Genomic DNA, 26,587 nt, shown 5'->3' on the forward strand with positions numbered 1-26,587 from the left:
CTTCTCTGTGGGACTATGAGGAACTTGCTGCTGCTGAGGAATCTCCTCCACAGGAAGCAAGCGTTGCATTTTGGAGCTGAAAGACAGGGCCTTGGTCTCCAGAATATCTGGGGCTGTCAATGTCTGCTACATCCCCATGGATTCATTGTTCTGCTGGGGCAGGAGGGGTATCCACCACCACTAATTCTCACAAAGATCGTAACTTGTCTCCAAGTAGGTCTGGCAGAAGATGGTTTCTTCTGCCTGACAGGTTTTCCTGCATGTTGCCGTGATTATTTAGGGAGCGCTTGTTACTTTTGAAGCCACTGAGCCCGCATGAGACCAAGATTGTGCCTAACCTTGCTAGGTTCTCCATCCATCCACATCAGACCAGACAGAGCATCACTCTGCAAGAAGGCTAACGAGATTTTCCAGCCTGTACCATTCCACTCTCCTGGCAGCCCGGCTTTTCGCTTCATCCAGTCAGATGACTGAGTTTGCACTATTCATTTAAGAAGGGGGAATACCAGGGATTTCCCAAGAGAAATGAAATGTTAAAGCACGCTCTCACCAAGATGGTGATAACAAGGACAGCACACACATTTGATGGAACATCTAAGGGAGGGTACATCCATAGCATGGCTCTTGAGCAGACACTCAGAAAATCCAAACAGTGAGCAAATCAAGGGCTTCAGTAAGAGGCAGGCTTTCCTCCAAGCAAGCAATGAGGCCAAATCTTCAGCAAGGAGCAAAGAGACATAGCACTTGCAGAGCAGGCAGAACTGACCACTGTGATGCTCTTTGCAAACACATAGGTTAACCTTGATAATGGCAGCCGCATTTCCAGCATGTTGTCAAATGAAGCTGTCCCTGTAGATCTGAATAGATACAGAGCAGTTTCTCAAGCAAGCTGTGCCTGTGTGAGCCAGTGCTGAGGGATCCTTTTGGAAGAACAATCCTTTCCCGATGCAGATGCAGCACTTGTTCTGTGACTATTCTAGGGAAAGCAGAGAGCTAAGGAGCACAATCTGTGAGGCACAGTGGATTACCTAATCTATCTCATGGGCATTTTTAATGGATTAGTAGGTATTAGAGTGGGATATTGCAAATATCCCATGGAAATTTGGAAGTGAGAGAGAACAATCAACTGGCTGTAAAAACAGTGTAAAGGTTGTCCCAGAGGTACTGAAGAATTACAAAGGAAGCTAAATCAAGGTTGATTTTAAAAGATGTTGGTAGACAGCTACCCAAGCTGAATAAAAACAACATCTCAAATGTACAGGCTTAAAAATGGAACAAGAGAGTAAACATCAACCCTTACAGCATCTGTACTACTGATGGACTCAGTTCAGAAAAGCACCTGTACACACACACACAGGGCTTTCAGCACTAAGAAAAATCACTGGCTACCCAGAACACCATCTGCTCTTGGGAGAGACCTAGGTCAGTGTTCAGGAGACAGATTTTGAAAGCTGTTTCATCCTCAGTGAGGAAGGTAGTCTTCCAAAGCCTTCCGTGTGCGTATCTCTGGCCTGTGTTATGCACACCCACTAAGGTTACAGCAAAGTGAGCGGAAAAATTCCCAGTTTTGTCAAATTGCTTATTTGGTGTCATTTACAGACATGTTCAGTGCATCACCGTACCAGACCTGATCATTAACAACCTGGCACCACCAGCGGGTCCCAAGCAATCACTTCTTTAAGAGTAACTTTACCGAGAGCTCTAATTCCCAACTACCACCCATCCCTTGAAGCAGGCAACACCCAGGTCAGACCACAGCCAGTTTACTTTGCATGGCAGCCACAGCTCTCACTTTCTGTGTCGGAGCAGGGTGGTTGCAGAAGGCAGATCCAGACCTGACTGTCAGGAGATAAAGGCAATGCCCTGACCTGGTGCACTGTGCTACCAGAGCAAGGACTGGCTACCTGCCCTCCCCTTCCAGGGACATTCCTCCCCATGTCCTCCAGGGCACACACACACACACACACCAGCTCAGTGGCTTTGCAGTCTGAAGGGCACACACTTTGCATTTTGCTTTTATATCTCTGCAGATATGGTTTCACTATGAAACATCGCATTTCCCTGTGGTTACGCTGAGCTAACCCTGGGAAAAGCAGAGGCACTGATCATCCCATATCCCTTCAGCTCTTACTCCGCACCAAGAGTTGCAGGAGGGCAACAGGGCTTCCCAAAGCAAGGGTGTATTGTAGACTAACAGCAGATCAACACAAGCCAAGCAGTTTTTCCTCCATAGCAATATGAAGCATCAGACCCACACTGATCAGCCACCTCCACATTTCTCCACCTGAGAAGACTTCCCTCCTACACCTGTCAGGATCCTGGCAGGCAAGTGCATCTCCCCTGTAGGCCCTGCCAATGCAGCCGTGGGGCACAGTTCTGCCCCCTCTGCCTGGGAAGCTGAGGGAGGACTCGGGAGCAGTCTGCTTTTACTCAGGCCCTCAGGGCTTGCATTTGCTCCATCTCCTCACAGCCAGCCTGGACACTTGTCTACGCTCCCAGACCCGCACGCCGCCCCAGCTCAGGCAGGCTCAGAAGCCTTTGGCACCCTGCTGCTCCCCATTCCCTAGCCCACCACCTGTTAAGAGGGCAGAACTTCAGAAAGGATTGCAAACAGACACTAAGTATGTTGAAGCCCATAGGTAAATGAGCAAAAGGGAGCAAGGTATTTAATCATGTGCCTACAGCTTTCCACCACAGCACACTCATCACAAGCCTCAGGGCAGGCAGCTGCCCCCTCCTGCCTTATCTCCAGCTCGCAAAGTTAGTGTCAGAGCAGACCCCCTCCCAGGGCTCCTTCACAGCCTGGAAAATACTCTTTACAACCCAAAATGCTGGATTCCTGCACAAACATTGGTGCTACAAGGTCCACAAATCCACACAGACTTTTAAGCAAGGTTAGGGCTGAATCCCTAGAGCTGGAACCCCCACAGCACCACGACATCTCTTACAGCAGCCCAGGACATAGAAGTGGAGCAGATTACCTAGGGAAACCACAGGAACATCCTCCTACCCACAGCCAAATAGTTCCTAACACCAAGGGTGGTGCTATATGTGGGACATCTCATCCCATCCCAGCACTTGCTGGGGACAGAAACAGGATCCAACCACTCAGCTCCCTCCCTCCACAGGACCCTCCGCCCCACTCAGGTGAGGCTGCCAGGGTGGCACACAGGTGAGGCCATTTTGCCATTTTTTCTCCATACCAGCTGACAGCTATGGAAATTTCTCCTATGTTGTCCATTAGTCTGTCTCACTTCCTACCAGCCCTCTCAGGGCACAAAGGTCCTGACCCACCTTTTCAGTGCTGAGCTCTTCTGGCACATACCCGTAAGCATCTGCTATATGGAGGAGCCTCTCTCTTATGTGTACTGGATACATCACCCCCCAAACAACTGCCGACCTGGCCTGTACTTGAGTATGTGACCTGTCTGGGAAAACACTCTCACACATTGCCAAATCCTGAGCCATCTAATCCCCTTAGCTGAAAATGAGCTGAACCAAATTAATTTAAATGGGTTAACACAAGCTTCTCTGTTCATATCAAATCCATTACTCTGTCTTGGAAGTATTTGTAACAACAACAAAATATCTGGACTTGTCATTTTTATCAAAGTGACAACAAGAAGGTATTTCGCTTTTTTTCCCCGTTTTCAATTTTTAATGAGTCAGTCACACCGCCTCATGACTGTTTAAGAACTCTTGCCTTTACAGGATACCACATCTAACCCCCGAGTTGAAGAAGAGAAAGAAGATGGCTAGGTCAGGACATGCCAAACTGGCACATATATTGAAATCAGGGCTGGGACATCCAGGAGCAGCAGGGGATAGCCCTGCTGTGGCCCCATTGCCATACCTCCACGAGATTACTTTTTGGTGGTGCCAGACATGGTCCTTCACCCCCCAACACAGTGCAAAGTCAATGGCTGGGGTCTCCAAGGTAAAGTCACTCATTTCTTGTTACTTTTGCCAAGCCCTTTACAGAGATGTAGGCCTTTCCCAGATCCCACCTTATCCTTTCTGACAGAGCCTGCTCCTAGGGCTTTTGTTAATGTTGACTTCAGATGCCTCCTACCACCACCTCTCCATCCTGCACGCTCATCCTTTCCTTACTCTAAGAAGGGCCTTTGGCTCAGCTCAGAGGCAGAGCTTTGGGGCTGCACGGTGCCCAAAGTTTATGCTCAGTGACAGTCAGGACAATTTTCAGAGCAAGTATTGAAAAAAAAGAGTGAGTCAGGCCTGAAAATACCATGACATTCACATTAAAATCATGACTCTGAGTTAGAAATCATGAGAAACAAAGCACACATACAAACAAGCCTCTTGTCTTTCCAAATGTTATACATGGGATTATATGTTTTTATCTCCCAGTTTCTGAGTCTCTTGGATATGCCTTGTTCAGGTTGTTCTGCTTTTTCTCAAAACAGAAAAGCTTACAAAATTCAGTGATAACTGAGGATTGCAAGAGTCTTGTAGGAAGAAGAATGTGAGTTTGTAAGTTGGTCATTTTTGAAAGACTGACCTCTGTACTGGTGTTTCCACCATTTCAGTAATGATTGATTTCCAATAGTGTCTTGGAAATTCAGCAGGACAAATGTTACCTTTTACCCCAGCACCTCTTATTAAAAGCTAGAATTAACTGCCATTTGTTCACCAAAATAATTGCTTTCACTCAGGATGCATGGATGATCAAATCTTGCAGAGCTTTTACATATATATTCATCTCCAGCAATTCATCAACATAATAATCACACATTATTAACTTGAGTACTCATCAAATTTTTTTCTCTAGCTTCAAATACTAGCAAGGAGCTAGTGTGCAATAGGGAAGAAAAACATGTAGGGGAACTTGTGATGAATGTTCTATTTTTGCTGTGAAAGGAGAATAAGAAGAAAAATTCAGCTCATAGCCTACCCTCTCACTCACTTCCAGAAATTTCCTACCAAGCTGAGACCCTTCCCTGGAGGCCAGTAGACTGGACTTTCCTGCAGACCTTCTCCACAGCTGGAGGAGTTTTCCTTCTTCAGGTGACAATGTCCCACCAGTAAGCTCCCACCCATAACCTGGGTGACCTCCTCTCCTGGTTTGGCAGCCTCTGATGTTACACCCAGAGCTTTGCCACCTGCAGTAGGCAGCCCCATTCTTTATACATTCCCTGTTAAAGTGCCCGGAGCAGCCCCTGAACCTGGCCTTTCCCATGGCATAAGTTTCCCCCAACCTAGAGGAATCATCTGCTGTGGTCTCACTAATGCAAAGCTCCTTAAAGAAAGAAGCCTGCAGGTGGGTTGTCTTGCTGTGGTCAACTTGTAAAAGAGGAGCAAGAACACCAGGAAGTGGCTGGTAGCGGGGGAGATGTGTTTAGAAAAATCTCTTGATCAGAAAACCCATCCTGGTTCTGCAGCACAGCTGACTTTATGACCTGTGGAAAAGGACAGGGCAGTCTGATGTTCTTACATCTCACTGATGAGCCTCAGTCCCAAACGCAAGCACAGGATGATAAACTCTCATAGGAACCAAGGCACACTACTTTCTCTTGGTAGGGGCATAGTAAAAGCCTACTACAGCTTTTAGTGGCTGCAATGACCCTGCAGGCTCAGAGAGCAGAGTCTCGCACTGGGACAGGCAAGGCTCTGGTGTCCCTTCCTGCTGACAGTCCATGGGAAGATTCATTACAGAAGAAGAAGAGTGAAGGCTGGAACTAGTGCAATAGCCACGTCACCCCTTCTCATTTTTTCTACTATATGACATGATTCAATGCAGTGAATATATTGCCTGCCACATATAATTTTTTGAAATATTCAGCCAATGACCAGCTTTTCAAAATTTCATTTTTTCTGAAAAGTATGGTAAGGAATGCTCTCCTGCTCTGCCCACCAGAAGGGGAACTATTTGTGAAAAAAATTAATGCTCATTGCATATAAGAGCCTGCCCTATGGCTATACCCCTTCCATTTCTCTGCAGCAAGAAGTGGGCCCACCTGCCTGTTGCGTTTGGGGATTTTACAGGCTACCACAGCTGAAGGAAAAGTCATGGTTTGGTGACCAAGCAGTGGACCAGAGCACTGAGGGTGACCAGGTTTGTTCTCATGAACAAAGAGCAGTACCAGGAAGCAGGATTTCACAGTGCTGTTCCTTGCACTGCCACAGGTTTTCTGTGTCATCTCCAACAACCTGCCCCCTCTTGGTGTCCCCTAGATGTAAAATGGACCTAGCAGTGGCCCATCACCCCACAGGTGGTGGGCAAGATTTGTTAGTCAATGTTTGTACAGCACAGGAGCCTTGCTGCTATCTGTCACACAGAGCTTGTAATACTACCTGAGAACAAATTATATTCATGCATAATCAAAATCACATCCAGCTCAGCCCTTATTCGAGAATCCTTTTTGGCTGGTGATGATGTCCAGAGCAGAGAGAGCACAGTTTGATTTCCAGAGCCCAGGCTGAGCTGGCAGAGCTGGCAGGTAGAAATATCTTGTTTTGACTGGTAAACTGAGCAAGTTTGACATGGAAACCACTGAGGGAGAATAAATATGGAACAAAAAGATGTAATTTTTACAAAAGCTCTTCTGCAACTCTAACTGTACTCGGAGCCATCCCAGACTTGAACTAAGAGGTCCTGAGGTCTGGGAGGGAAATTCAGGCAGTGGTAGGTCTGGCTGAGGCTCACCCCTGCCACAAGCGCAGTAAGTGCACAACGACTTACCAGCGCTGTGCCTGCGGGACTGCAAAGAGCAGGAGAAAGAGGAAGGGGAAAGATCAGAGAAGAAAAAGAGGTTTTAGCTCTGACACAGAACTAAGGGTAAGTGCCAAAACAAGAAGAATAGCCTATAGGAACTGCGTGATCAGTGTTCCCAAAACCAGCCTGAAATTCATACCCTGCTCAAAGCAAACTGCAGCACTCCCACAGCCTGGGAGGGAGGGCTGACTGAGAAGAGCTCAGTTTCTTTCCATTTGATGGGAACAGGATCAATCATTGGATCTCCAGAATACCTGTTTATTTGACTGATCCGTTCATGTTATAGGGGCTCCACCACCCAACATCTCTCTTTCTTGCATACATGTTGTGAATTCCTTTAATGAGCTTTATCCCATCATTAAGCATATCATTTGTCTTGTCCACATTTCTAGTCATGTTTTAACAAGTGCATGGTATTTCATATGTTTTAGGATATAGACACCTAACAAATCCTACCAAGAGCTCTCCACAATAATGGATCTTACAGACTCCTGCACCAAATGCTGTCACTACCACTGAAAAGCCATCTTACATCAGTTCAGCCTGACACTTTAGTAGCCTCCAACTTGTTTTGCTTTGAACAAGACATAGGTGAGAAAAGTGACATGCACACACAGTCTCTTTCATGTAGCAGTAAAACTATGGCATATTCCTTGGCTTTTATAGTTCATGCTATGTGAGTTAAAAATATTTTTCTGCCTAACTGGGATATTGGGAGTCTTAGGAAATGAACAATGCAGATATGTAAAGCTGCTCTGATGAACAGCTCTAGGGCTGTGGGAATATGTTTTGAGTAATCAAAAGAACTTGTACTAATGGGTTTTACACTCTTTAAATTTTGTTTTCAGTGGCAGTCCCTCAAAGGCAAGTTTACCAGCAGGAATAATCTCAGAAATGGTGAATGTTATGTAGATGTTGGTCAAGGAGGAAGATGGGTCCAGGATGAGAGGGCAAACAACCTCCAGACTGGCTATAAACAACAATCTGCTTTTAATCAGTGAATTAATTAAGAAGTATTGGAATTATTCTACTAATCATTCAGTGCATTGTATTCAGTTATAAAAAAACTATGACTAAGAGAAGAGGCAAAATTCATGGAATAAATGCTTTATTAAAATTATTATGATACCTTTCTTTAGAGAGATATCTCAGAGCCCCTTGCTAGCCATGGTGCACTACCAGGGAAAGACTGCACCAGCCAAGGGTGAAAAGAAAGAATGAGGGAAACCACGCAAAATTATCTGACATGGGCTTTGGCACAAACATGAGAATCAACATCTTCTCCAGTTCCTGTGAAAGTATACTGGCCTAAGGATTACAGCAAGACTTCATGTCCTCCACTAGATACCAAATCCAGGAAACTGCTTGGTACTACCAAGCACAGCTCCAGGGCAGGCACACAGATTGCTCAGAAACCCACGTCCAGTTATCTCTGGGCTGAGACTCAGGGGAACTCATCTTCATTGCTGTCTTTGTCATGCTACCCAAAATTCTCTCTACTGCCCTGTGTCAGAGCTTTTTGTCTCTGAAGGAGGACAACAAGGATCTTGTGGGGCCACAGATGCATACACAAAGATGTTCAACATTCAGCAAGAAGTTCACAAGCTCTATCACACTGGAGGAAGGGACTGGTCTAATATCCTAAAACACTATTGCAGTAAAAGAAAAAAAAAAACCATGAGAAAATAAAATGGATGAAAGTTAGGTGGAAGGTTGCCCACTGCTGAATGGAACTTATGGAGCCAGTTCTTAATTAAACAGTCCACAGGATCCTTGTTCATTCCTATTCTTTCTTTGATAGAGGATGGATTTGCTCTGGGGATGACGCAGGATTATATACGGGAGGATAGCACTGATGGGACTGGATGTGTCACAGCGCTCCTTCCTATGCAAGCCACCTAAGCCTCACAAGTCTACATGAACTCTGTATGTCTCTCTCTTGGGGCACTGGGGCTGAGCACTCACAGCTGTGGCTGAAATCAATAGGAGCTGTGCTTCGTACATGCAGTGTGCTGGCTACAATGCTGCTAAGTATTCTGGAAAATCGGGTGTTTTGGCTGGGCTCCCCACAGCAGGGGATACCTTTGACTCCTTGGAGGGAAGGTGTGAACACGCTCATGCTGTACTGGTGTGCCTGACAATTATAAAAACAACAAATTCTGTGTTGTGAGCGGGTCTGAATAGAGAGAAGTCAAGAAAGCATGAATCCAATATGGTCTTTGCCTACTCAATCCCAGGATTTGCATCAGACATGCGTCTCTCTCCAGTCTGGCTCAACCTGTCCTTATCACCTGCTGTGACCACCTCAGCTGGTCCCCACTGTCATGTTCCCAGCCCATCCCCCTCTTGAATGAAGGGAACAAGAAAGATCAGGTCCATGCGTAAACAGCATCTCTTGTGTGCTCTGCAGAGGTGTTCAGGAAGAAGCGACTGTTGGACCTTGCCTCCTGACGCACCCTTACAAGGGGACCAAATATAGATCCAGGGAGAAATCCCAGTTTTGGCTTTTCTGAAGTCCTGAGTGTCTGACTACAGCCTCAAAGTCCTTTTCACAGCATGTATTTCCTATAAAAAGAGCAAAGTGAAAAAAATAGAAATTCTATCATGTGGCAATGTGTTAACATCCACATATGTCCCAAGAAGGACTGGATCCTTTCATTTCCTGCCACTTCAGTTAATAAAGTAAGACACAACAGCAGGAGGTTGTCATCTTCCTTCTGGATTAGCCCTAGAGAGGATGTGACCCACGGTCTGGAGCCAGAAGTCACATAAATGGGGGAGGAAGCAAGGGCTGCACAGCAGCCAGCTTTACTGACCAAGAGCATCCTTTTCTTAACACCCTTTTCTCAGGAAGGAAGGTGGGACTACCAGCAGCCCTGGGGGCACATTCACCTTTTCTTTAGCCCCAGGTGACACGGGGTTTGCAGACTTCTCCAGACTGCTCCTCCCTCTGCTTCCTCAATATTCCCCCCTCCGCTTTCAAATCCAGAGCTGCTCCTCTGCCCTGCCAGGGTATTGGGAAGGAAGGGTGATATTTTCCACCATAGTAAGGCTCTGTGAAGTGCAGCATTTCAGGTTAACCCTGTGTCCAGCTTTGGGCAATTTCTCCTGCAGACAGCGAAGGAGATGGCTGTGGCAGCAGGAGTCCCTTCCTGCTAAGTCTCAATTCCCTGCCCCGAAGCATGCAAAAGAGTTGGCTCAAGGCATCTCAGAAGCATAGGGAAAATTGAATCTGGCTGCTCTGAGATTTAAACATTTTTGCCGTAGAAGTGGAGGGGAAGAGAGCTGGAGATCTGAGGACTAAGCCTTAGAAAGGCAAGTTTGCAGCTCCTACTGCCCTGGGACAAGCAGCTCAGGACCAATACCTGCCCTGCTGCCAGGCTGCCCCTTCCCAGCCCCACACCCTGGCCCTCCGGCAGCAGCACCATCACCCTGGGATGCTGCACCAGCACTGGAGGCAGAGGGGCCACGGTGCTTGTGCCATCCAGGTCATTGGCGGTCCTGGGCACCTGCCTGCTACACATGCACCAGAGCCAGCCCTGCTGGAGGTGCTGCCAGTTTCATCCCCCAACATTTTATGAGAGGAAAAAAACCCAGCATGTAGTTGCCTCGGCTTGCTGTCAGAAATTTCTACATCATTTTGTCTAGAATTTCCCCCTCCTCTTCAAAAAGTCTTAGCAAGCCAGCTGCACGGAAAAAAACACAACCACTGTGGCTGAACCTTACATGCAATGGAAAACAGGGACATTTTCAGGAAGCCATAACAATGTGCAATACCACCAGCCTTGACTACGTAAGAAACCAAATTCCCATTCCTTCCAGTACAGGACCACTAAGACTAGCTGTTTCCAGCCACACAGGGCTGGTGGGCCAGGGCTTGGGCCCCCCTCCACCTCCTGCTGCATTCGTGCCAGCCAGCGCAGCCGCTCAGCCTGCCAGCTCCGCCAGTTTCAGAGCCCTGAACTACTGACGATGCTTCACTGCAACACTTTATGCATCAGCAATCATTTATTTTTACAGTTCTGGGTTTCAAGTGGTGCTGTTATGCAGGGAAGGGCTGAGGGTTTCATCCCCAGGTTCATGGAATTTGGAGAGGACTTTGAAGGAGAAATGCTGGGGAACAAGCAGGAGGTGGGGGCAGGCAGGTCCCCAAGAGGGTTCAGGTGTGGTGAAGCAGAGAGGGGCTAAGGGCAGGAGGGGCAGGGGAGAGAGAGGAGGGAGGCCAAGATATTACAGCTAAGGAGGGGGTTGGGTGTCAAAGGAGGAGGGGTGAGACTGGGCAAGGGTGACAAGGGCTGGGGAGCCAGATCCATGCCACAGAGCAAATGAGGAGCAGGACACAGGCTCGTTTCAGTTCAAGACCCCCGAAGCACTAATTCTCCTTAGGGAAGTTTGAATTAAAAATGGGGCAGGGAAAGCTGCTGGCTCCACAGGCATGAAAACACGGGATTTACTGTGTAATCCTGAGGGCTTCCCAGTCATTCTTTTTTTTTTTACCAGTCATTCTCAGACACTGTGCACAACACCCAGGAGAAACACTAGGAACCCAGCACTCTAGGTGGGCTGGATGCAAGGAGCAAAGAATGCCCTCACCTTGCTTTTGGCTAACAAGATCTGTAAATGATGCTGGAAAACCATAAAGGGTCCCCTTTCCATCCACTCATGAGAAGCGGAGCCAGCTGCTGGAAACTGTTGTTAAGTTTTGGGCTGGAAATGTTGCACCAACAGAGAGCAGCTGAGTCACTGAGCTTCAAGTGGGATCCTCCTGCCATTCCCTCACTGAATTCTTACCCTGGGGCAACAAGGTCTTTGTTTGCTTTCTTCCCCCCCCCCTCCTTCTTTCTTTTTTTTTTTCCTCCTATGGAACTAATGTTTCTGAAAGTGAGTGTCTAAGAGTACCTACAAGAACCAGGGTGCTGCTTTGAAAGCTCCTTCTCTCCCCCACCCATGGCCCTGCAATGCTTCCCAGACCTGATCTGCAGCATCCCCTGCTCATACAGTCCTAAATCGTGAGCATCCTGCTTGTCTTACTGTGGTGTGATTATTGCGCTTGCAATATACCCACCAAACATTGCTCCCCATAATGTCCTTCCCCCTGGCCAGGGCCAACTGGATGACACCCGCCCATGATTTGATCTCCCTGTGAGATACACTGCGTGCTCCCCCAGAGAGGAGCAGGCTCCCCAGCACACCCTGCCAAAAGACCTCGCTCTGCATAGCTGCTGATCTTGCAGTACCAGGACAGACATCTCCCTCTTCAGTATCCAAGAGCCCTGGCTAGATCTTCTTCCTACCCTGCAAATCCTTCCTCCAAAGCTGTTCCAGATCTTCACCACTGGCCAAATGGCTTAGACCTGCTTTACGATGACCCTCTGCCCTTTTGGTCCCAGATCATCTCCTTGCTCAGCCCATGAAAACTGGGTGTTGTGGTCCCTACAGTCCCACTCTGCCGCTGTCCCACATCTTTCCAACGTGGTGTGCTACACCAGGGCTTGGGGGACTGGCTGAGGGGACTGTCCAGGGCCCCCCAGGCTGGAAGGGTTTATCACCTGTGCCCCAAGGACCAATGGACCTGCAGACCCTTCAATGCTAGCCCCTCCACCTCTCCTGGTGCTTGGCCCCCCTGGGCTGCCCCCACTGAGCCAGAACAGCTTTCTGGAGGAGTTGCTCCCAGGTTTTTCCATCACCACCACATGGCTGCAACTTTCCCCCTTTCTCCCGTGTCCCCCCCCCCCCATTCAGTCCAGCTCCCCAGATGAGCACGTCATACTCATTGCCACAGAACCACCCCTGAGAGCCGACCTGCTCACCGGCCTAATGGGTTTCCAAGAGGGTGGGGAAGAGGGGAGGAGAGCGAGTGGCTGATGCTTCTCAGCCACTCAGCTCAGCCCAGAGCTAACGAGGCATCTCAAAATTAAAAAGTGAACTGCAATCCCCAGCAGGCCTGTCCTCCTTTTGGCATTAGTCGGAGTTCTCTTTCTCTCTCTCTCAAAAAAAAAAAGAGGACTGGGGAGCTGTGAGTTGCATTTGGAGCTGTTGAAGCACCACATCCCAGGGACAGTGTAGGCGCTGGAATGAGGAGGGCAGCCCAGAGCTGCTGTGCCGTGGAAGCACTGTCTCTCTTAGAAAGGTTGTGAGGTGCAAGATCTGCTTCACCATGGCAAGGATCATAAATGGTACATGGGAACAGCCAAAGTCCCCAGCCCAGCCCCCTCCTGCTCTGTGGGCAGCAGCCATGGGTGCACAGAGGAGGCACCCCAGGGTGCAGAGGTGAGGACAGTGCAGAGGTGATTGCCACCAGGCACTGATGTGGGAGGAGGATGGCAAGAAGGAAACACTCCTGTAGGAGGAACACATGGGGAAAGCAAGCGGGGAAAGAGCAGAGAGGGGAGGAAGGGAGGGCATGGCGAGCAGCCTGGTTTATTGCTTTGTGGGCAGCATTTATCATATAGGAATCAGTCTGGGAAGGACCTTTCTCTGCCCACACCTCTGGGGTGCCCAGCACCAGCTGCTCTGACCTCCCCTGCCCCCAGTGCCCTCATCTGTGAGCTGCAGAGGGCCAAGGACTCTGGCTTGTAGAGGTGCACTCTGAGGCAGCTGAGCCTGGTTCACAGGCAACTGAGTGGTAGCTGCTTTGCTCCAGTCCACTCCTGCAGGCAGCTAGCTGCCTTGGTCACTGCTGGGACAGCCCTGAGACAGCCCCATGCCATTCCTCCAGGTCATGCAGCTCCAAGGAGGACCTGCCACCATTCTGAGATGCTGTCTTGCCCATTCACAGCTCACCATGACTGGTCCTCCTGGGGCTAGAGCACAAGTGGGTGAAGAGTGATCGCCTCCCCCAGCAGAGATGGCTTATACCCATCTTGCCTAGATTGGAAGGCAGTCAAGGGGAGGCAGGACAGTCCAGGAGGAGCACAAGGCAGGCTGTAGGGCAGTGTTCTCGAGAACAGCCCAGTCCTCCAGTGGGTGGAACTGGGGTTCGGTCCAGCCCCACACACCCCTGAGAGACAGCAGGTCTGCATACACACAGGTTCCAGGGCTTCGCCCAAAGCGTGCCTTTTCCAGCTGCCCACAATTTACTGGGGGGAACTTCACCTTCTCCACAACCCAGCTGTGGATGAGCTTGAAGCCACAAAGGGTTAGACACGTCCTGGAATGATCCTACTGGATTTCTCCTAACAATGCATTTGGACCAAAATCTCAGAGAACTGGTGAGCTCTGGGGACAGCAGTGGAGCGAGGAAACTTCCACCCCTTTTCCCCGGGGTTGTAATGCTAATGATCTCCAGCTTTCAGACTCACCTCTTAGCTCACCCTCTCCTCTACTGTAAATGATGCAGGGGCAATTTTTTCCAGATAAGCTTATCCTCAGGGGAGGGGGGCAGACATGCTGAGAGCACGGTCACTGGTGCTGCCAGCCAGGACTTCACATTTATGAGCAAAGGGAAGGACAAAAAGGGGTGCAAGGCAACAGTGAGATGAGTGCAGGAATGAGGGTTACTGTCATCTTTCTAATTCTCTGCTTGAGTGAGGGGAAAAAGCAGTTTTCTACTTTGGGAATTCAGAGTAACATCAAACAAAATGCAACGGTTGCCCAAAACCATCCATTTTGCAGTCAGGAAGGACGCAGTGCCCGCTGAGCCCAGCCCGTGCACTGCACAGGCTGGCAGGGTCAGCAGTACCGCCCGCACAGAGCCCCGTGCTGCCTTGCCCAGGCTGAAGGAAGGGGTGGCCCGTGTCCTGCGGGGGTGGCTGGATGCCCTGGGGACCTGGCATCAGCGCACACAGGCTGTGAAGTGGACGTGGGCTGCTGGACCTCCAGCCCCGTGGCTCCCCTCTGCACCCCTCTGTTCTGTGCCTCCGTGGAGCCAGATCACCTACTGGTTTACTGTATCATAATCATCTCAGTGGCTTACAAGATGGTTTTCTTGCAGTTTTTATGTCATCTCTGCAGTTCTCCCCCTCATAAAATGTGACTGCACCAATTCCTGTGATTTGGGCTGGTCAGATAATAGGGACATTTCATGTTTCCCAGACAGAGTCATTAAATCAAATCCAGCCCTATCCCATGTCCAAAGGAAAGAAGGGGGAGGGGGCAACCCCTGTTTCCTTGTGGGCTGCTGCAAGCTCCTCCAAAGGGGCTCACCCACTGCACTGAAGTGATCACCCAGATGCTTCTGCGCACTATGGAGGGGTGAGTATCTCCCCCACCCCACAGTCCTTCCTGAGGCCAAGGCCTCACAGCACTTGGTGCAGCCACCTGAGCTCTCTGCTCCGTTCCAGGGCAGAGCATGGTGGCGAGGGCAGTGTGGGCAGTGTGTGTGAGGAGGGAATGCAGTCTCTGCTGAAGGGGAAGGGGCAGCGAGTGGTTGGGGGCAGGTTTGGATGGGGTGCATGAAAATCAAATGTTTCAGGAACAGGTTCATTCATGGGGTCATGGGAAACTGGAATACACTGGGGTGACTTCAAAATTTGATGAAATTAGTGGGATTATTCCTCTACCCCCAATTTCAAGGAGCTCTGGATCACGCCCTTTGTGAGAAAACTCCTCCCTTGTATCACCACGGAATTGGCCCTGGCATCTCTCCCCATCCAGAGCACAAGCATGAATCTGCTTCCCAGCAGTCATCTGGAGGACATCTCAATGTGGTTCCTGTTCTCCTGCAGGCTGAAGATCCCGCAATCCCACACATCTCCTTATGAGGAGGAAATCGCATTGCTCAGAGAAGACTGAAAACAGCCAAGCTCGGCAGGCTGAAGCCAGAAGCCCTCCAAAACCCCCTTTCTGTGCAGTCAGCTGTAGTTCTCCACTACCTGCTTCTCCCCAACAAATGGACCTCAACTGTGCCCTGGAGTATGACGGTACCCAAGGATTATTTCGTATTTCATCTCCACGAGGACAACAAAGAGAAGGCCCTTCCCATTCTCCTTTTTGTTCACAGGACACAAGAGAGGAATTGCAGATTCTTGCACCTCCTCACATCTCCTCCTGAATACCAGCCAGGACACCAGCTCCCCAGGGAATATTTTATCCTATATTGTTGCTGAGAGGGCAGCCTGGCAGACCACCCAACAGCCCTGCCAATGATGACCCCAACCCTCTGCAGGGAAAAGAGCTAAAATATCTGGCATGGGGAACAGAAGTGGAGAAGGGATGACCTGTTGTCTGTGATGGACAAAATTCTGGAGTACATGAAAAGCAGAGTGTCTCTGCCCCAGAAACATATCCCCAGAAACATCATACCATGGACAACCCAACTGTCTGCAAAAATGTGTGACAGCAAGAGGAGAAGAGCCAGTGAGAGGAGGATGGAAACCAGAAGGCAAGAAAGAAATGTGAGGGAGAAGGCAATAAAGAGATGAGGACTAGCAAACAGGGGAGGGTAGGAGACATCAGATGGGAGTGTTTCATGAGGTCAGTGTGTGCTGTGAGTGCCCAAACTGGCAGCACAGACATGTGATGGCCCACATGCTCTGCTCCCCACAACTGGTTGTCACCATACCTCCAAAGTCAGGCCTGAGTCGGACGTCATAGCCCTTCAGCAGTTTGTCCACAATCTCTTTCACCACAGAAATATTCCCAGTGGATGGGCTGAAAGACAAAAGAAGAAAGTCCTCGTCATCCTGTGTTCCACCAGCCTGTGGGAAGGGGTCCTGGCCAGGCAGTACCACCACAGCATCCCTCGTGCCCCATGGCACCACGTGTGTGCTACAGACACCCCAGCCATGGGCAGAGCCTCCCTGTTTCCTTTTCTCACTCATATTTTGTCCCAGGCACAGCTCTCAGCCCCCAACCTGCACATGAGCGCCGCAGGGCTGCCAGGGCTCCTAAACCATCCTGGGGTGTGGCACAGGAGTCCTAGCAGGCTCCTCTTCTGTGGCTCACCATGACTTGTAGGTACCCCAGACTCCATCCCCCCATGCTCCCACCTGGTGTGTGCCTGCATCCCAGCAGTCCCACTGGGCTCTTGCACCCCTCAGTGCAGGCACCACTCACCACTCACACTTTCCCCCTGGCCACCAACCCAGACACTCAGGGCACATCACTGTGCCCTGCCCGTAGGTGGGTGCACACACACACATGCAGGCAAGAAATTGTCCTTTCTGTTCCACCAAGGCATGCAGGGGGCAGCTGCAGCTTCTCTCTCGCAGGGCTCGCTCCCCTTCCCCTGCCACGCTGGGCACTTGCTCCTGGTCTCACAACACACAGCACAGACTTGTCAACGCACTGAGGTCCCTACTAGACAAGTCCCCCCTCGCAGGCACCCTGCACTGTCACACACACCAGTGCAACCTCTGCTTCTCAATGCACCCAGGTATTCCTTCATATTATTGAAAAAGCAACCCTCCTTTTGTCCTATGGCCTCAACATACAGCTGATCTTTGGCGTGTAGATTCATTTTGTCACTCAGCATCACCATGACTTCTTAGCAACGCAAATCAAGAGACAGAGACACGGAAGGAGAGTCCATCTTTCCCTCTGTATGCCAGAGCAGTGATCCTTCCCCTCCCAAACCCCTGACTTGCACACGGAGGGGGGGTGGAGGTGGGCAGGCGTCCTCCCTAAAGCTGCTCCAGCTCCTCTAGCCATTTCAGCAAGGAGGGAGCTCCCTCTAAAAACAGCCCAAGAGCCAAAGCAAAACTGAAGGTGGAAAACCAGAAAGCAGAGGATGCTAAAAATATTGAACCTATTCAGTGCTGCAGGGTATATAGGTTTTCTACCTGAATACCCAGGCTCTGTGCCACCCTCATCCCCTGCTTTGCATGAGAATAGAGACCCTGCCGGTGACAACTGCTGCTCTTTGCAGTCACCCACCACAACAGCATGTCTCCTTGTCAACACCGCCTCACACATCCATCCAAGTAAAGCTGCAAAGCTGCACCATAGCACTACCTCTGCCAGCCAGCCCCGTGCCTCACTGGACACCGGGGTTTGCACGGACACATCTGTGTGTCTGCACACACACACACACACACACACACACGCACAGACATACATGCCCTCCTGACTGTATGGAGAATATATGGACTCCCTGTCTGTGCACAGACACGCAACATGCAGACACATGAACACACTGGAGCTCAAGGGTACATCTGTACAACATGCACAAACATGTGTGCACGTGTGTGACCCCATCCAAGTCTGTGTGGAGGTGACTGTGGGTGCAGATCCATTGGGTTATGATGGGACACTGAACTGTGGACACAGAATTTATGCAGGAGCACAGAAACAGGCATTTGTGGGTGCCTGAGACTGGGTTCCCAGGTGTTCAGACTCTCAGTACAAATGTGGGTGGAGGCATTTGGGACCACTGGGGAGTCTGGTCATGCATTAAAGCTCTGGGTGCACAATCTGTGTGTGTGCAGGGATTTCTCCACCACGCAGGCATGTGCAAATGTGAGACAGCACACTTCCCAGGCCCAGCTTTGGTGCACGGGCAAACTGTTCAGCACTTGTGCTGGGGAGGGAAGTATCTGAGCTGTACTCCAGAGCATGCACCTTAGAGGGGTACAGCTCTTCATTGCATTGCTTTAATAACTGTAAAAAGGCCAGAGAGGTGCACACAGGTGGACATTTTCACAACACTGTGTCTCGGCTTGCAAGGTCTGCTTGCACCTGTGGATTTCTACGCAGGTGTGTGAGGTTTTGCAACATGTTTGTGTATACGTGCTCATCATGGATTAGTAATGTGCACCAGCATTTGTTCATTTCTAGACAGTCATTCCTAGGTACATAGATTTCCATATTTATAATATAGCCAGTACGTATTTCTCAAGGGATTTAGACACCTCTCTTTAGCTTCACACAGGACATAAACTCAGGAAGCAGTGTTACTCCTTAATATAGCAAGGAAATTGAGGCAGACAGTGACCAATGTGCCAGGGGCCATACAGAAAGGGGAAGAGCAGGAAGAGGGATATATGGGCTCTTTCCTCCTCATCAGCTACAAGTTGGCCCAGTGAGGGCATAAACTGGCATCATAATTAAGGGCAAGGTCTCTTGCCTCTCAGGGCTCCTTTTGATCCAAAAAGCCAAGTCCCTCCCACCAAACATGCAAGTTGTACATTTGCCCAGCTGTGGGCGAGCAGCTGCATGTAAGTGCTATTCCTGGCAAATATGGGTCTGCATCCGCTTAGGGAGCACGTACATCCAGGCTGTGAACTGAATTTTTGAGTACTGTGTCCCTGATAATGTGTGGATGTGCATGTGCTTTGCATACACACATACACTTGCAGCCAAACATCCACATATATGCACACCATGCTGCTAGCTGTGATGTGTGGGAGTAGCTGAAGGCATGTGCACATGGGAGAGTGGCTGGTCTCCAAGGTGTGCACAGATATACACGCAGACTATACATGAATGCTAGTCCTGGACATAAGCAGATATAAGCACACATTCAAGGACACATCTGAGCAAAGCCTTTTGATATGTGCATTGCTCTTTATGCCTTTGCTTGGACACTGCCTCTATACATGCCTGTGTATGCGCCCATACACAGTGGAACCATGCATGAATGGTGTGGGTAAGGTGGGCATGAATCTGCGCATGTGCATGTTTATAACTGTGGGAACATAAATCTCTGTATATACAGATCTGAAGCCTGTGCAGGGATCTGCATGTGTGCTTCAGGAACACACCGCTCGGTGTGCATGGTTGAGCAAGGAGATGCCACAGCTTCCCCCCCCCCCCCCCCCAGCAGACTTCATGCACGCCATTGGCACAGAGGTAGAAACCCACCTGCCCGCATGTGTGAGGAGGGAGGGTGAGGAGGAGTAGGCAGCGCTACTCCCGTGTGTGAAAGCAGGGAATAAATGTCTGTGTCGGAGCAAACAGGTGTGCTCTGTACACCTTGTCCAGGCTGGATGAGTGCCTGCACCTCTGGTTGCTTGGAGCACTCGGTGCTCAAGGCATATACCAGGAATAGCTGCAGCTCGAATATGCAGGGGTTTAGTGCAAACATTTACACGGCTATGCGCAGAGCAGGTAAAGCGTGCTGTGCTCTGTAGGTGTGTTGTGATACACATGTGTGTGCACCCAAACGGGCATGCATGAATGTGCACATGCAGGGATGTATCTGAAGGGACTGCGCCCACAGATGATTCTGTTGCATGCCATAAATCTGTGTGGAGGCACAGACGTAGGCATTGCCTCCCGTACACCGCAGAGCCAGAGCTTTGGTACAGGCACAGCACGCTTGGATGTGAGTGTGGCTGCCTGTGTGTGTGCAGACCCCGGCATGGCCAAGGCAGCCCTGCGCCGGGGTGCGTATGCCCACAGCTTGGTGCCATGCACTCCCTCGGCTCCTACGGACACCATGTTCCTCAGCAAAACACTTCATTTTGCCATTTTCCCCCCGGTCGCGTACGGGTGGGGGGGTGGGGGGGGCACACGCTGCAAGCGGGCTGGTAGGTGGGCTCCGTCTGCAGAGAGCCTGCTCCACGTCTCATGTATGAGCATCCCTCCTCCCCCTAAAATGACACGGACTGGGAAATAACAGCAGCAGGCAGCAGGGGAAGCAATTTGGGGAAAGAACCCCCTCCCCTTCCCCACATACAGATCGATGGAGAAAACCCCAAACAAAACAAACAAATCCTGTGTCAGCCCCCCTGTCCCTGCAGCCTGGGATCGCAATCCTTACCTTTGCGCACAGCAGGCGAGACAAAGAGCTGCTAAAGCAGAGACAATTCCACTCAATCTGTCTGCCTGAAATGTCCACATTTCCACAAAGACGAAGGATGAAAAAAAAATCTTTGGAGGGGAGGGGAAAGGACTGATCTTGTGAAATCCCCCTCCAAAAAAAGGGGGGGAGGGAAAAAAGAAACCAACCCCCCCCAGTTAATGATTTCCTAGAGAAAAAGAATAATGAAAAAAAATTAAAAATGTGGGGGAAAAATATCCCCCCCCCCTCCTTCAGTGCCAGTCAAAGAATTCGTTTCTTCTTCCTTTCAGCATCCTCTCAACAAGAGACATCCTCTGGCAATGGAGAAAATCCCAAGAGAAAGAAAAATAAAATGCCCCAAAATGGGCTCAGCAAAATGTGAAATCGAATCTCACAGGTATGCAGAAGAAGGAGAAGAAAAAAGAAAAAAAAAAAAAAAAAGAAAAAGAAAAAAAGAACTCAGTGTCCCCTGAGCACTCCACTTGGATTATTTTTCCTCCTGCTCTTTTGCCATCCGGTTCTGCAGATGTTGCATGGCTCCTGCTACCCACCTTCAGAGAAGAGGAGGAGGAGGAGAGAGAGAGAGAGAGAGAGAGAGAGAGAGTGTATGTGTGTGTGTGTGTGTGTGTGTGTGTGTGTGTGAGGGGGGAGGTGTGAGTTATCTAGCAATATGATTTTATTCTGGATTTTACCTACTTGCTCCCCCTTCCTTCTTTATTTTCCGAGGGGGAAGGGGAAGCAACCCAATCCCACTGTGCAGTTATTTTTTAGGGAAATCTCAGGCTCATCAATTGGAAGGTTTGGGGCTTTTCTGAAAGGGTTAAAAAAAAAAGGAAAAACAAATACAACCCAGTAAATAAATAAATACATATATGCATGTGTAGAAAATAAATAAATCCCTGTCTGCGGAAAGAGCTGCTCTCCGAGGGAGGACTTGATGTCTCCCTAGTGCTGTTGCCGCAGCTCCTGTGGAGTTTTGCTGCTCATTGCAAAGTCACAAGAGGAGGGGAGGAGAGAGGGAGTTTGTGGATGGGGAGGGGGACTCTCCGGACAAATTGGGATCCTGACGTCATGGCTGACAACATTAACCCCTGCTGGCTTGCAGAGGGGAATTTTTTTTCTTTTTTTTTATTTTTTTCCCAGGGATTTGGGAGCAGGGGAGAGGATAGGAAAGGTGATAGCATTTTGGCAAGCGGGGGGATGCGCCTGGACTAGAGTGGCTCAGCTACAAGCACTGATGGGTGCTGGGGTTGCCTAAAACAGTGTGATCAGCAAAAGCTGAGCTTCTTCCTTCAGCCACAGAGATAAAAAAGAAGGTGATGTACTGAGACTCCCTCTATGCCATGGGGCAGAGTGACCTAGTGGCCTCCTCCTGGGGCACTGGGGAAGATCTGAAGCCTCTAGTGGGGCTGAAGGCTTCCCCAGGCCAGGGAAGCCCAGCTCAGCAGAGATGTTCAGCTTTCCCTGGAGGGTGCTGTCTTATGGGTACCATAGTTTGTGGGAAAAGGGAGCCTGAACTTTTAGAAATACTGCTGAGGATCAGCCCCTGGTGCTGTGGCTTTGCAGCCATAGAAATCTTCACAGTCACAATCTCCTGTGCATCAGTTTCTGATCTTTATCTTGAAAAAGTAATATAATTAAGGAGGTCTACATCTCTACATCAGGCACGCAGTAATGTATTTCCATGGAGGATTTTTTCCTAGGAAATAAAAGAGATCCAGCAGTACTTTGAACACAGAGCAGAAGACATGGCTCAAGGAGGAAATGTCCAAGCTCTCATGCCAAGATCATCCCAGATGCTGTCTCCTCTGAACCTGCCTGGCAGCTCAGAGTAGACCCTCTGAAGAGGTAAGTCTCCCCTCCCCTGTCACTGGCTGACACCTGTGTGTGGATGGTTTCCAAAGCCCTCTGGGCCAAGAGTGCAGAGCAGATGTGTCACTGCAGCTCAGCAGGGTGATGTCCAAAATGCCTCTGGAGAGGCACCACCACAGGCACAGTGGCTGCCGGGCAGCACCCCTGTCCTGCCCTTCCCTGCAGGGACATCTGCCCTCGCTGGGCAAATCCTTGGCTCTGGGGTTTGTAACGCTCCCTTCCCTTGTGCTTGGCATGGCTCTTCATGGCTTCCTTATCAGAGGCATGCTACAGACCACATGCTCTGCAACTCCTTCTCCCAGAAAGGAGGGTAGAGAGTGACCATTTTGAAGAGCTTCCCCATTGCAGGCCAGACTGAGCTGTTGTGATGCAGAGACATTAAAACAAGGAAAAGCTGGGTTGTGTGATGCACTATCCTGATGTCACAGCTTAGACCTTCTTCCCTGTGGCTTCTGTCACAGCAGGGAGGTCCTGGGGGCAGTCAGCATGCAAGGCTTGTGGGGAAGAAGAGGACTCCAAGAAGGTTTTGCATAGACAATGAGGCCGTGCTAGAACAGGAGGGAAAAAACTCTTCTCACCTGCTGCTGAGGCTGGTAGAAAACAATCTCGGCTTGGGTTAGACCCTGGACCACACCTGTTCCTCCAGACCTCTATGAGTTAAGTTGAAAGCAGTGATCTCTTGCTGTGTTTTCTCTGAGGCCAAAGCAGGTAAGTGGCACTTGTCATATGCCAGCAAATATGCCTGCATGTGCAGAGTCAGGAGTTGGGATGTATCACGCTAGTCATGAGCTTTCACTGCAGACCACTTGCTGTGGCCTCCCAGGCTGCAGTTAGATGCAGGGACTCAGCCATGACATCCAGCTATGGCTGGTGCTATTTAGCTGCATTGTAGCCCGAAGCAACCACTGCCTGTCTGTCTAGGCTCTCGGCGGTGGGCTGCCCGCTGTGCCAAGGGTGTGCGCCCTCAGGACATGCCCTAGCTTTGACATGCCCTGGTATCATGAGCAATACATGCTTTGTCAACTCCCCCCGAAGCTTGCAGCTCCCCGATTCCTGTGGCTGAGGAGTTCACCTTTGCTAAAGGGCTGGGGGCAGACAGGTCAAAGCAATAGGGTTTCCCCATGTACCTGTTGAAGAAGAGGAACCAGCCCAACAGACCTGGGCTGCGCTTGGTCAGGCTCAGCCCCAATGTGAAAAGCACCTGGTCCCACCATTCCCACAGAGCAGTTTGTCTCCTCGTGGTCACTTGTGCCTCACATGGCACGCCTGGTGGCTCTGCAGTGCAGGGCACAGCCAGCCATGGCATGGATATGCTAGGGTCCTCCAAGATCTCCCAATGTGTGTGTGTACCACCAGGAGCCCCGAGTCTGGGATGAGCTGCCCCAGTGCCTCTCGGGTGCCTGCCACTGCTCAGGTGCGGTATTTACCTCATTTGCTGCTGCCAACACACAGGTCTCCTGGCAGCGGTGTGTTTCTGAAGCACTTACTCTGAATTAAGTTGCTGGGTACCAGGGCGGAGCTCTTGGGGAGACAAGAAGCATTTGCCTCTGCCAAGGCTCTGGGCACCAGAGGCCCCATTTAGCCCCCCCTGGGCCCTTCCAGTCCCCCCCTTTTCTGACCCCTTAGCACTGCTCTCTCCCACCAGCTATGATTGCATGTTACTGACAAAAAGGTAAGTGGAAAGCAAATGTCAGAGGCATACATGAAGAGGAAAAATTATGCTCACAAGTGGTGACATTTGTGCTTGCAAGTTCACCCAGTCGGGAGCAGAAACCATGTCACATGAATTATCTGACCACTCAGCCACAACGGGAAACTTTGGAAAGCCGATTGAATGTATTCACTGCTAAGCAAAGAAACTGTTGTGTGTTCTTGAATAATCTACCTGAAGCCATGTTCATGAATAAAGGACTGCTTTGGAATTAGTCACCCGTCTCTGCTGAGTCTCATTAAGACTGATGTACACTGATATGTGATGATACTGAGGTATTTGTTTCTTGCCCTCCAGAAGATGGGCATTCTTCAGCCACTTGCAGCATCCCAAACACTGGGTCTCCCTCCCCTGCTGGGGGGTTGTCTGCTCTCCAGTGAGAGCCCAGCAATGGGTTTTTCTGGAGCTCATATTCCAAGTCTGAAAAAAGCTGTGAGAGGCTGCTGGAGATGACATGCTGTGGCTGTGATCGCCCTGAAGAGGCCATGGAGGATTGTGTTTGTGACCATTTGCTGTCCTCCACTACTAAATCATTCTTCTGCACTCCTCTCTTACTTGTTGCTCCGCTGCAAGCTCCACACACGGACTTCCCTTCTTATCCTGGCGGCCACTGCTGACTCCAAGTTGCAGTCAGTGTGACAGTGTTGTGCCAAAAGCCTCTACAGATCATGACTTATGGTCTACAGCCACCAGAGACACCACAATTTCGGGTTTTTTTTTTCCTTTTCCCCCCTTTTTCTCCCCCCTCCCCCGCCCCATGTCTAACATTTGAGCACTTCCTGGGTGTTCATGTGTGTGCTACCTATATCTTTGGGTTCATGGTATAGGACAGAAGGATCGGTGCTGTCCTGAGGGGGTTGCACAAGTAAAGCAGTGAGGCAGTGAATCAGATTGTCTCTACCTCTTAGCAAAAACAGGGAAAGAGGGAGGCTGAGCTTTGCCAGGACCAAGACATGCTTTAGTCCTCCTCTCCAAGCATGCAGATGCACTCAGCAAATGGATTCTAGGGTAGATAATTCAGTAGAAAGTATCCACCATAAGGAACTACTATAATTAGAACTAGTGCTAGGGAGCATCCAAAATACACGTCCACCAGTACCACTTAGCTGTGTCACCTCCTGCCCTGAGGAGGTGTCATGTGTCCCTCTCACAGCAGGAGGGAACAACGAGCTCTTTCCCTTGCCATCGCGGTTATCACAGAAGTGCTGCTTTTCCCATGGGCTTGCCATCAAGGTGGAAAATCTTCCTGGTCCTCTCTCCCTGCTGGTAGGATGGCTGGCTTTTCTGTTAAGCCAACAACTCCCAGCAGAAGATCTTGTTGTTCTTCTAAAGCAGAAAAAGGACAGGAGAAGAGAAAGCAAAACAAACCAGGCACTAAACCAGAAGTTTAATAAAAGCCCTGCAGGAAGGGAGAAAATACTCAGCCTTAGAGCCAGCATTCCTGCATGGAAGGTGGAAAACACTCTGAAAGTAAGTGAAGTGTACTTCATGAGGCAGGAACAGAGAAGGGCAGAGACAAGGGAAACTTACCCACCTGATGTAGCACACAGCCTCTGTCTCCTGCTGCAGTCCAGGACTGAACTCACCAAGCCAGACAGCCTTCGAAATTCCAGAAAGAAGGGTTTTCCCTCAAGCTATCCTGCAGGACAAATGTTCCATCAGCAATTACAGGACTACCTAATCACCCTCAGGCTTTGACAAGAGAAGACCAGAAGTCTCCACCCCCATGTACTGATGGGGCTGACGGCTACCAGCAACTGCTTGGACAGCTGGGACTGTCATTTCAGCAACTCTGTGTTCTCTAACTCACAAATCACTCCTAATGTTTTAGCACCGGAGCCCCTCTGCTTGGACACACCATATGCTAGATGTTATATATTCCTGAGAAATATCCCAAAGGCATAGTGTATATACAAGGTTCATTAAAGATCCTTCCTCACTTTGCAAGACAGTGCAGACTCCAGAGTAAGTGGAAATGTTGACCATTCTTAGGAACTGTGAATGGGTGAACTGGTGAGTAGAGATTTGCGTGCAGTCATGTGTCTCTGCTGTGCTCAAAACAGTTTAACTACAGGATGGAAAGTGTGGAGGGAAGGGAGAAAGGATTGCCCATGGAAATGGATTCACGCACCAGCTCCCATTCCAGCCTGTCTTCTACGTTATGTGGCTGCAGACACAGTCTGGGCTTTCCTTCACTTGAAAAATGGTGTGGCCCAATGAAGGACTTTTGATTATGAGAGTGCAGAATTGCTGTGATAGCTATGGTTGTTGCGAAGGTTCAGCTCCCATGTCTACAGTGAAAGAACAGCCTTATGCATGCTGGTCTTCCCATACCACAGCCTTCTCCTGCCATGCACAGACAACCTGCAGGGTGACGGTGACACCATGATGTGCCCATGGTACAGGGACAATCTGCTCCAGCCATACCTGAAGGCTGGTGATGGGGAAGGCAGGTGAGTCGGGTCTACAGGGCAGCCTTAGAGCTGACATGCAGCTGCAGCAGAGCTGTGGTACCCTGGGAGATGTGAATTCATTCCTGTGTGCATGTGGAGGGATGTAGAGCCTTAGTCATCTCATGAATGCATGGATGGCTTCGTCTCTTGGCTAC

The 26,587-nt window shown here is 49.8% G+C and overlaps 1 protein-coding gene across 2 annotated transcripts in view; it reads right to left on the minus strand.

The window, feature by feature from the left end:
- The window catches only part of GABRQ (gamma-aminobutyric acid type A receptor subunit theta), a 74,494-nt gene extending 53,602 nt beyond the window's left edge, over window positions 1-20,892 (minus strand). Inside the window, exons 1-2 of one of the 2 annotated variants that reach the window (XM_037408558.1) lie at window positions 20,376-20,892; window positions 16,236-16,324 (exon numbers count right to left, since the gene is read on the minus strand). In XM_037408558.1, coding sequence (XP_037264455.1) covers window positions 16,236-16,324; window positions 20,376-20,455 — 169 coding nt within the window. In that variant the 5' untranslated portion in view covers window positions 20,456-20,892. The remainder of the gene's footprint in view (window positions 1-16,235; window positions 16,325-20,375) is intronic. The other variant, XM_037408559.1, reaches the window with a different exon arrangement.
- Between the last annotated feature and the right edge of the window lie 5,695 nt (window positions 20,893-26,587).

Source organism: Falco rusticolus, chromosome 14, assembly GCF_015220075.1.
Source record: "Falco rusticolus isolate bFalRus1 chromosome 14, bFalRus1.pri, whole genome shotgun sequence".
NCBI classification, from domain to species: Eukaryota; Metazoa; Chordata; class Aves; order Falconiformes; family Falconidae; genus Falco; species Falco rusticolus.